Genomic DNA, 12,324 nt, shown 5'->3' with positions numbered 1-12,324 from the left:
ACGAAGGACCTCTCCCCTTAATATCTCAACCTCCTCTCTCCTAGATCTTTCATGGTTCTCCAGCTAGGACACCCTACCCCCATGGAGCTCAGGTCCTGCTTCGCTTCCTTTAGTTCTTGGGATAAGTCTCTCTTGAGCTTTTGTATATCTGCCTTGAGGGAGTTAAGCAGGGAGGCAAAAAAGACCTGGGTCACAGTGTGCTAGGTCATGGTCCATCTCCTCTAGTGAAGTCGCCTGAAGTGGCCTGTGTGTGGCCGGCTTAGGATGCTCAGAGGATCACTGGAGGCAGCAGGGGTGGATTGGGTGAGCATGTCATAAACAAAGTGCTCCCTTTTGCCTTTTGATGCCACCATGGTAGAGGTGGGGGGAGACTGTGCACATTGTGCTAGCGCCCCGTCAGCCTAGGATCCTTCTGCTGATGGTGCCTCAGAGATGACCCCCTCCGTGCCCCACTGACAGCTGTGAACATTAACACCACAGAAAGTTGAGGTCTATTACAGCCTATCCTAGGCTTTAGGAATCAATCTAGGGCAAGTATGCTAAACGTCCATCAATGATCCAGTGAGCTGCAGGCTGTATGGGTGCTCGGTGTACACCCCATGGTACCCCCATTTGCCTCAAGAGTTTGTTGCAGCTTCAGCGCCCTTCCCACCGACATGGGACCTTGTACTCACTGTGCCCTGGGTCCACACTGGAGACCTTGCCTCACTGACTGGGGGAACCACCTTGGTGCAATGGAGAGGCAAAAAGGGGAACAGGAGCTTCAGAGTATTGTAGGACTGCCTGCCAGTGCACCTCTCCAAGGAAATACAGGTCTTCAGGTCCTGCTGACTTTTTTTTTTGTATGGGCCGCCTTGTAGCAAGGGAGCGCACAGCGGCAGGCCATTCTTCACTCCAATCCTCAGCGGCTGCTTGAAATTGCTGCTGTGCCTTGCCTGTGCCCTTGTCTGCTGTGCCAGGTCCCGGGGATGCACAACTCTGCATCAGGCCTGGTGCCACAGGTTATGCTCTATAGGCCTCCAATGGTATTTCTCAACGTAGGGACAGAGCGCTAGGTTCTTACACAGTCTCACAGAGATCTCTGTCATGTGGGAGGAGCCCCGCATCGACTGCTCCTCACCTGGTCTGCTGTGGCCTGCCTGGGAGGTCTCCAGGCCCCATAGTCCTTTGGGTGGCAGCCCCTGCTTCCAGCTGAAGCGTCTGCCTACAACAATCTTGGGTCAACTGAGGACTGCCTCTGGCCCCCGGCATCACTGAGGGAGCTCTGAGTCCACAGCAACCCCTGGCCTTCTCGCGGCACAGGGGAGACCCTCGGGACTCCGCAAATGCCAGATAATGACGGTTGGGGAGGTGGAGGAGCGATTGGCCCGTCTGGCTCTGCCACCATCTTGGCCACGCTCCATTGATGCTTTCTTAATAAGTGTTTTTCATTCCAATGTACTTCTGTTTTAATATTATGGCTGCATCGAAAGCAGTAAAATATTTTTTAAAGCATGATTAATTTGATCCGATTGGTCTGAGAAGCATGAAGATTTTTTAAAATATTTGTTTTCTGGGATTTCACACATGCACAGACATTTTTTCATTTTATGAATCACAGAGGGAATCACAAGGTGAAGAACGTTCCAGCATCCCATCCAAAGTCTTGGAAATCAGGGGAACGTAAGGTGGATGGGACTTGAGAGAAAATCTGTGCAGCCACAGATCGTGATGTGTTAAGGCTAGCAATTGCCAATGCCAACATTAAAAAAAATTAATTGGCCAAATAAGATTTTCATTTTGAGGATTTGGGGCAAAACGGGCATCCAACGTGAAGTCAAACTAGGTACCAAAGCACATTAACAGCTACAGAAGGCAGTGACAGGCAAACTAGAGGAACTCTGTTCACGGCGTCTTTTGCTTTAACTGCTTTAATACCATAACACCATAAACAAGAGGGTGCAGTTGCTGCCTGAAAGTGAAGAATTCCATGACTGAAACCTTTCTGGGCACCAGTGACCTGGATTAAGGACATTCAGCACTGACAACTAGGCAAAGCTCAACGATTCAAATCTGATGTGTCTAATCCTTTTTGAAAGAAAGTGATTCTTCTGTGTTATCATCAAGCGAGCATATACCTAAAGGCATGGCTGTTCCCATGCTGCTGAGTTTGTCACAAGGGCAAGGCCTCGGAGGATCAAACCTGACCAGCCTACAGTCATGTTTAAAATACTACAGTACTAGTTAGTCCAAGGGTATGTATCTGAATCCTTGTCCTTTCTCCTAAAGGAATTTGATGTAGCCTGATTGGATCATATCTTGAGTCCTTCAAATATACAAATGCTATTAGCACAGAATGACAGTCATACAAACATAACATAACTCTGCACAACATCACAAAGTTGAAACATATAACTCTCTCCACTTTATATGCTCATAGCGATTGCTACACTAAAATCGGAGCACACTCCCGGCCCTCCAAATACAAACATCTAACCAATTCCATCCTAAAAATGTCATTTCCGTCACATGAATCTGCAGCATTTGGCTGTTACAAGCTCTTTGCAAGATAAGCTCTACTCATCTGCCTTTTCTCAAGTAAAACATGGAGCAAACAATGTGATACACGCTTACTGCTATGGTAATTCTAAGTGGTCAGAGGTAGCACTGGCAGAAACACCAAAAAAGTAAAAAGGGGAACTAATACGGAGGAAAACTATGCTGTGCTGGTGCCAGTTATATTTAATGTTTTGTTTATGTGAATCTGAGAGCACTGAAAAAAGAGGAGCTAGAAATCCTTATAGAACTGTTTTTGATCAGCTAGGAGTCAAACCAGGTTAGTTTTGTAAACAGACATACCATTGTTATTAGCTCTCATGTACCATAAAAGTGAAGGTTTCAGTCAATTTCAGGAAAAAATTAACAAGTGATCCAAGAACGGAATTACTTGTTCATCATCATCATTTAACTTTATTTCGGTGAGTAAAAACAAACCATTAAAGTACAATACACAACAAAGAAAAAGAGGACTTCTAAAAGCACGGAGATGATAAAAAAAATAAGGTAAAAGTACAGTTAAAAGGAACAAGACAGGTTTTAAAAAACAAACAGAAAATAAGCAGTCAAATAAACATCACTTAATATAATGAAAAGCAATACTCAAAAATAAAAATAATTCCCTAAATCAGCACTAGTTAAAAAATATAATACACCAATATCTAAATACTGTGGAGCAATCACACATCCAATTTGATAAATATAAATAGATAAGTCTAAAAATGAGTTCCCCACTCTTGCTCCTTGAAGTTGCTGAACTCCGATATCATAATAATACAAGAGTTTTCCCCTTTTTCCCCCCCATTAAGAAAACTGTCTGGGTGGATTGCTTTCGCTTTAAAATTTTCACAGCATAAAATAAGGGAACAGTTCCATAGGTCTATAAATAATCCATAAGGACCCAAGCCAAAATCCATGTCCTGTACAAAAAGAAGCTACAATCATACATCCAAGTCAGATAAATATACATAAATAGTACTAAACAATAACTACACCATTTTATCCCTTAAACTTGCTAATCTCAACCTCCAGATAGACTCGAGAAAACTTGCCCTGGTAGAGCTATCTTGACGGACGGGTCGCTTTTTTAAATTCTCTCAGCATGGAGACAGGATCTAACTCCTAATTGTTTAAAAAGCGGGATGAGCCAAAGTGCTCTTTGTTTGTGATATGCTTGACAGTGGAAGAAAACGTGTGAAACAGTTTCTACACTTTTACAACCCATCGGGCAACCTTTAGATCTATTAGTTGAACTGGACCATTTGTACGTAAGGCAGCACAGGGGGAGGGACCCAATCCTAAACCTGACAAAGAGGGCACGAGCAAATGGAGATAACTTTGCATCCAAAAAGGGCTCAAATTCGTAATGGCATTTAACAAGTAAAAAATTGTTGGACATGGACAATGGAATAGAACCAGCAAATTGTCCAACCTGAACATTATGCCAATAAGCATCCTTTAACAGCTGTGCAGCATTTTTAGGAATAGAAATAGGATCATGCCAATAGGAACCTAACCCCAGATGGGAAAAAGATTGTTCAATTACTTGTTCATTTGTGGGGTTTTTTGTTGGTCTTCAGCTACAGCACTGTCCTCCCCGGTTCAAAACTGGCACATACTTATTCTGCTAAAAATTCAGATATACATTTTACTCACCCATTTTCATCCTCATCAGGCCAAATATCATCCTCATAGAACACATCATCTTGACTGTTTTTTGCGACATATCTGAAGAGTTCTGAGAATCTAAAGAGACATCAATAATGACTGGAAATGTCAGTTCACAAAAAATATGTGCAAATGAGCTTTCCAGTAAACAAAAGCAACACAATGTTAACAAAATGTGTGCACAAACTTTCCTCGACCACCCAATCTCTTTTCAGTCATAGGTATACTTCTGAAAAACTGCTGATCTTTGCTCAGTATTACTGTACATGAAAGTCTCACTCTACTCTATTGTAACAGCTGTAACTTTCATTGACCATCCATATACTCAGCAAGCACTCAACACTAAAATTACTCATACATGATTCAGTCAAACAAAGGAAAATAACAAAGTAAAATCAAATTCTACCTAAATCAAATGCAACAAGCAAATCTGAAGACTTACAACTAAGAAGTTCTGAGTATAGCTTATTCTAACCTAGAGCTTGCGTTGTAGCAGTGGCCTGAAGGTTTTTGAGAAAAATCAAGAGTTTAGTGGACAAATGGTAACACCTATTTCTCAGCTTCACTCCACTCTAGCCTCCACCTCACCCACAGACAAGCTAACTACTTTACAGCTTTTTTAACATCTGTAACTTTTGCTGAGCTGCATCAATGAACTCACAAGCACACAACACCAAAAGTACTCATACAAGCCTCAGTCAAAAAGAAAATGAAGTAAAACCGAATTCTAAAACAAATAGTTCTGCCTAAATCAAACTCAACAAGCAATTCTTAAGACGTAAAAATATAAGATAAGTAAAAAATAAAACAATCGCCTGTTCAGAATTAATCTCAAACAAGGAAATCCTATAACTCACAGATCCTCAAACATTACCATAGTCAACTGCCTTTCATCACCTTCACAGCGTATGTTAAACATGCCTACCTGTTCACCCTAAAACTTTGAAATTAATAATTCTATGTCACCCCTGTACCTTGTCCTTGTCAATGCCAGGTCTGCATTCAAAATGTAACCAGGCCAATATAGTGATTAGCAGATTTTCATCAGGGAGACTCGATTCAATTGACCATAACCTAGACATTTTAGGTTGAAATACTTTATACTGAGCTTATGAAGGATATCACTGCACTTCATGGAAAGGGGAGTAAGTCCCAAACTTTGATTGTTCCCATAAATCATCTGCAATTGAAACAATTCAATTTATTAATTATCTTCGGTATTTAGAGAGTTTAAAAAAATACAATGGTCCTGCAGGTCACCTGAGGTGAAAGGACAAAAAGACTAGCGAACAGCGACATGACCATATTTCAAACATTAGTCTGTGGTCTTCACCGCCCCCTTTGCATATCCCTCTATCTAACCAGCAGCAAAGAAAACCAACCCCAAAGTTTACTCCAACAGATAAACAAGTATTAATGAAAAAGCAGAACACAACGCCTCATTGACACTTTAAAAAAAATGCTTGGGCAGCCCTCACTTGATTAAGTACACATCCACCTCTAGCTTTGCTTGATGGTATACTGTTCCTAACCTTCTGCAACTTAAGATTTTACTTTGCTGCCAACAAGGCCTTCTGTCATGCTAATGTATGTGGGTCGAGATCGTGAAACAAGAATATTCAGGAGTCCCCATAGCGAACCTCTAACTGCTGCATGGCATCACTGAGGAATTATTCCTTCGTGTCAGTCAAGGTCGGCCATGTTATTTTCAATCTCCCTCCTTCAGAACTAGACTGGGCCCTCCTCATCGGAATCCTGCAACATGTGTAAAGCAGGGGGTTCACAAACATTACCTTAATCCCAAACAGGGCTGGAAGTACCCCTTCTACTTCCCTATGTAAGCCATTCATAGGAATCTCAGAGGGGATCCCGGACATGCTCATCAGAGTGACTGTGTCCCCATTAGCAACTGTTTCCAATTCTGTACTCAACTTAAGAACACACCCGCTGCATAGGTATTGAATTCCCCACTCTCATCAGGGTAGAGGCTGTTTTATTGTGACTTCTTTCCAGGATTCACAGTGGTACCTCCACTTTCCCTAATGCACATTCAAATCCCAGCACTCTGAGTAAGACCCTACAGCCTGGGGTCCACAGCTCACATTGCTGTAGAAATGTCAATGGATTTTTATTGCAATTCTCTATATAGTGCAGTGACGATGTAAAACGGGCCTGTTCTCCTTTTTAAAGAAATGGTAAATCTTATTGTTCTGAAGAACTACTCCTTATAACCTTTCCTCTTTTTCCCACCATTTCACTACAGAGAAATTCCACTCCAAGATGTCTCTCAGAGTCCTTCTCCAGGGTCACTAAAAGAAACTTAAGCAGCCCTGTTGAGAACCAGAGCCTGCTGTTCTGCGATAGCTACAAATAGCAAGAGGAGTAGTTTGACCACATTGGCCATCTGCTGTACAATCCATGGTTCCTAATCTACCACACTTGCCCCGGAGGGGTAGACTCAATACTCTTCAATGCCAGACATCACTTTGGCAGACTCATCAAGTTCTTCTCAGCCTCCTTTGGTACACCCCTGTAGGACTCAATATATGGCTCTCCATTTAAGGCTGCCACCGATGACAATGTACAAACCTCACCAGCAAGAGACACAATAAGTCTTGTCATGTCTAGGGATCAGTGAGGCACATCAAGGGGGGCAGAGTACCCAAATGCATTCTCTTCTAAAACATGTGACCAATGCATCGCTTAGAGGAAAAAAGAAGTGTCTCACTAAGCATCTGAATAACTCTGATATGACACTAAACTGAATGTCTCTTTCTCCTTTTCCTTCAATGACACCCCCCCCCCCAAAAAAAAAAAAAAAAAAAAAAAAAACAGAACACAGCAACATGTAACATTCAAAGTCACTGAAGGGATTAATTGTTTGAAACACTGAAGTAATCCAAGAAGGCAGAGGTTGGTAACACTGCCGACAATTAGAATGTTCTGGGGGCCAGCTTGCTTGCCTGCTGTATACTGCATCCCACTAAGAGGTCTGAAGAAAGCCTTCACAAACAAAACTATTGAACATAATAGTATCTTTTTTCAATATTTCCAGCATGCAAATCAATTTAAAATGCAAAATTCTCCAGCCTCCCTCTTCACAAAAACTCTGTACCCAAGTCCAACATTTCTTCTGTGACTCCTGAACAAAACTTGTTGTTGTCTCTCCTTCCCCCTCCTGTAAGCCACTCTACCTCCATCGGCTGCTCAATTCTTATAAACAATTCTTACCATCTTACATTGTCAGCAGCCATTTGCCAAGCAAATGCATGTAACACTGGGGCCTTCAAAGAGTAGCTCAGGATCTATTACCAGCTCACCAGCATCCTCAAAGTAGCTCTTAGCGGTGAAGCCAAGTCCAGTATCTCGCTCAGTCTGCACATATTAAAGAAGGCAGCACTGCTCATCTCAAGACCCTTAGAGTGACATCCATCCAAACGAATGCCAGGCCTGCATGATAACACCAAAACACATAGTGTGTTGGCCCCAAGGGTCTACCACATGACCATCTGTATCCACCATGAATCTAAATAAGTCACAAGGAGACGGACTGTGTTATAGATTCTGATCCATCAGTCGTGCCATGTGCATGAACAATGGACCATGAAAGAAGAGTGACTGCAGGAGCCTGAGCAGTGTAGGAGGCTGGCCTGGTTTGTAGTGGGTACCTAAGGTACTTACACCTTATACCCGGTCCAGTTATCCCTTATTAGTGAAATGTAGACTGTGGCCCTCATTACAACCCGGCAGTCGCTGTTAAAGCAGCGATAATAGCGCCAACAGGCTGGCGGTAAAAAAAAAAAAAGGGATTTTGCCCCTGGTGGTAACCTCCATCAAACACTGCCACTTTAACACACTGACCGCCAGGGTGGTAACGGTCACTGGGCTGGAGACTTCGGTCTCCAGCCCAGCGGCCGTCACAATCCCACCCTCAGGATTACGACCCAGCCTACCAACATGGTTTTCGTGCCAAACTTACCGCCACAAAAAACCATGGTAGTAGGCACTATCAGTGCCAGGGAGTACCTTCCCTGGCACTGATAGGGGTCTCCCCCAGAGTCCTCCCCCACCCTCCCCCTCCCTCTCCTGCCCCCGCACATATACACACCCACATACACACATGCACACACGCATACCCATCACCACCCACGCATGCACACATACATACCCACACCGCAACACACACCAACATACCTTGTCGCACACATGCATTCACAACACACAACATACACTCACAATCAGTCATTCATGCACGCATTCAACACGACTCACACCCGGATGCACGCATTCCAAAACATACACCCACATACACTCAACACTCCAATCCCCCTCTCTTGTCGGAGAACCCGACTTACCTGCTTGCAGGGGGTCCTCCGGCTGGAGACGGTCCGCAGGGTTGCTGTCAGCAGCAGGGTCCGCCAGCAAAACACCTCCAGGCCGTATCATTGGTCATGATACGGTCAGCGGGGTTTTGCTGGCGTGGCAGTGCCTTACCGCCATCCGCCGATATGACCCTCGGCGGTGTTCTGCCAGCATTCTGGCGGAATACCGTCGGCGGTCATAATACGCGTAGATGGCTGGTAGCCACGGCGGTGGTATGTTGGCGACAATCGCCTTGGAGGTAGTTACCGTCAATGTTATAATGAGGGCCTGTGTCTAGAAGCCAGGCTCTCTACAGATAGGGTGATGAGCAGTCAAGGCCTAACTAAGAGACATTCAGAGCTCATGCAATACCAGTGTAGTCACACAGTACTCACACACATGAAAGAAAATACTCAGTGTTACAAAAATAAAGATACTTTATTTTGGGGACACAAATGCCAAAAATACCATGGAGACTACACTCCCTTAGGAGGTAAGCAATCCACAAATTATATACACTGGAATGCAGAAATAGCTTTAAAAACAGTCAGAAAACAGTGAAAATAGTGAAAATCACAATAGTTAGAAATGGGACTGGGGGAACACAAACCATATACTAAGAAACTGGAATGCGGAAGTCGGTTTCCCACCTAGACAAGTGTAGTGTGTACAGGGGTGCTTGGAGTATTTAGAAAACACCAAAGGTAAGTAATAGAACCCACCCCAGAGCCCAGGAAAGCAGGAGTAAATCACAATAACTTTTCTAGAACACACAAGAACACGAGAAAATTATGCAAGGCCCAGAAGAGACTGCAAGACACAAACAATGGATTCCTGGTCCTGAAGACCTGTGGAAGAAGGGGACCAAGTCCAAGAAGTACTGAAGAATCCAGAGGGAACAGGAGTCCCTGCTAACCCGGATTAAGGTGCAAAAGAGGAACCACCAGTGACGAACAACAGTCAGTATTGCGCCCAAGGAGACAGATGCAGGTTCCTGGTTGGTGCAGAAGATGTCCCACGCAGGATGGATGAATGCAGTCTGGTTTGCGTCGCTGGATTCCACCAACAAGCCTTGGCACATGCAAAGAACACGGTTAGCAGAAAATGGCGCTGCCCACGACCAGGAGGGACATGGTGGACTCTACTCAGGAGGGGGAGGCAGAGGGGGCTCTCAGCAACTCACAGAGCCCTCAGAAGGGCAGGCAGTGCGCACAGGAGTCCCACAGCACGGGGACAAAGAAGATGCAAAAGGAGGCCCACGCAGCACTACACAATGGGATCCCACACCGCCGGAGAACCACTCAGGAAGCTGTGTATCGCAGGAAGGAGTGCTGGGAGCCGGAGCTGCACGGTGCACAAAGATCTTCGTGGAAGGATGCCAACAAGCCTTGGAATCTGCAAAACACACGGTGCAAGGGGGTACTCTCTTGAATGGGGAGGCAAGCTCTTACCTCCACCAAAGTTGGACAGTTGGACGTCAGGACCACTTAAGTCCACCACCCGTGTTGCTAGATCCACACACTTTTGCAGGAGAGGGGACCCACACCACTGGTCGTCGCTGCAGAATGGTACATGCTGAAGCAGGGAAGTGACTCATTCACTTTAAGGAAGATTCCTTCTTTCTTCTGGTGCAGGCTGAAGACAGGCAGTCCTCAGAGGATGCACAACCTGGAAACAGTTGCGGTTGCTGGCAGGAGCTGAAGATAAATGTTGCAGAAGTCATATTTGCTTTTCTGTTGCAGTTTGTAGAGTTCCTGGAGGGTCCAGATGCAGTTTGTTTGGAACTACCCAAGAGAGAGACCCTAAATAGCCCTGAAAGGGGGATTGGTCAGCTACACAGGTAAGCACCTATCAGAGGAGGGCTCTGACGTCACCTGCTGGCACTGGCCACTCAGATGCTCCCAGAGTGCCCTGCCAACTTAGAATCCAAGATGGTAAAACCCAGGGACCCTCTGAAGGAGCTCTGAGCACCACCCCTGGGGTGGTGATGGACAGGAGAGTGGTCACTCCCCTTTTGTTAGTTCACTTTCGCGCCAGAGCATGGACTGGGGGTCCCTGAACCAGTGTAGACTGGATTATGCAAGGAGGGCACCATCTGTACCCATCAAAGCATTTCCAGAGGCTCTGGGAGGCTACCCCTCCCATGCCTGTAACACCTATTTCCAAAGGGAGAGGGTGTAACACCCCTCTCCCAAAGTAAATCCTTTGTTTCTGCCTTCCTGAGCAGGAGGGCAGAAACTTGTCTGTGAGGTGGCAGAGCTGCCTCAGAATGCTGTAATGGCAGTACTGGGGATCCTCTACGGAGCCCGCAGAGTGCATGGGATCATATACCCAATGCTTGCTAAAGCCTTGGAGTATGATTCCAACATTTTGATACCAAACATGGCCATATTCGGAGTTACCATTGTAAAGCTGGGCACAAAATGGTATTGGAGGTTGTGGGGGCACCTCTGCTAGTGCAGGGGTGCCCTCACACACAGGTACTCTGCACCCAGCCTTCAGGACTGGAAGGCCTGCAATATGGGTGACTTAAACGTGACCTGGTGCAGTGTAAATGGCAGTGAAAGGGTGCATGCACCATTTCACATAGGCTGCAATGGCAGTCCTGTATAAGCCTTTGCATGGGCTCCCTATGGGTGCAAAAGAAATGCTGCAGCCCATAGGGTTCCCTGAGAATCCCAATGCCCTGGGTACCATATACTAAGGACTTATAGGAGGGGGAAAGGGGGGGGGGGCAGTATGCCAAATTTTGGGTGAAATACTGGGTTACCAGTATGCAGTGACAACATTTAGAGCAGAGAGCATAATCACTGGGGTCCTGGTTAGCAGGATCCCAGTGAACACAGTCAAACACACTGATATCAGGCAGAAAATGGTGGTAACATGCCAAAAAGAGGGTACTTTCCTACAAACAGTGACCAGTGCAGGTCCACCAAAGTGTCAGACATCAGGAGGCAGAGTGAAAATGTGTTAATTAGAAGCATGATCAGTCCAAGAGCTGAGAAGAGCAGAGTATGGATCCAAAACAGACATTTAAGAGCCTCATCTGCATTCATTCATGTGTTTGTGTGTCTAATATTATATACCTCCCTAATAAACTGTGTAGTTTCCTGTAATCTACTTTTAGTGTCAAGGACTGCCAAATGTGCTTGCTAGCCCCTATCATAAGGGCTTTATCTCTGGCACAAATGTGTCTTTTCATGACATAATAGTGCCAATGGCCTAGTAATGGTCATTGTTGACTGTTTTGGAAATTATTTCAGTTGTGGCATACTGGCTGCCATCATTAACAGATTTAGAGGATGTCTGACCTACTTTTAGCCACCCGCGACAAAATGGTGAGCTCCCCTCTTATAATAATAGCCATGACTGATATAGGTTGGATGTAGGAAAGCATCCTTTTTTACATGGTTAGCCCATGCTTTTTTGCCTACTTTCTGATGTGGTTTTGACTGTCAGTGTACTGGATCCCAGCTAAACAGGTCCCCAGTGCCAGATCTCCTTCCCCAAAACTGCACAGTTGTTTTGCACAATTAGCAAACTCTTTAGCTACCTCTGTAAGTCCTAATGTAAACGGTACCTTGGTGTGGGAAGTTGGCTCTGTATATACTATATCAAAGTAAGAGATAGTGTGCACAGAGTCCAAGGTTTCCCCTTAGAGGTAAGATAGTGGCAAAATTAGATAATTCTAATGCTCTATTTTGTGGTAGTGTGTTTGAGCAGTAGGCTTATCAGAGGGTAGTGTTAAGCATTTGTTGT

The 12,324-nt window shown here is 44.9% G+C and overlaps 1 protein-coding gene across 1 annotated transcript in view; it reads right to left on the bottom strand.

Annotated features, from left to right (window-relative positions):
• Nucleotides 1-12,324, bottom strand: part of XRN1 (5'-3' exoribonuclease 1) — an 838,379-nt gene that overhangs the window by 494,744 nt on the left and 331,311 nt on the right. The window contains exon 26 of the mRNA XM_069213922.1: nucleotides 4,192-4,281. Within this exon, the coding sequence (XP_069070023.1) occupies nucleotides 4,192-4,281 (90 nt within the window). The remainder of the gene's footprint in view (nucleotides 1-4,191; nucleotides 4,282-12,324) is intronic.

Source organism: Pleurodeles waltl, chromosome 11, assembly GCF_031143425.1.
Source record: "Pleurodeles waltl isolate 20211129_DDA chromosome 11, aPleWal1.hap1.20221129, whole genome shotgun sequence".
Lineage (NCBI taxonomy): Eukaryota > Metazoa > Chordata > Amphibia > Caudata > Salamandridae > Pleurodeles > Pleurodeles waltl.
This window is presented reverse-complemented; position numbering and strand designations above follow the sequence as displayed.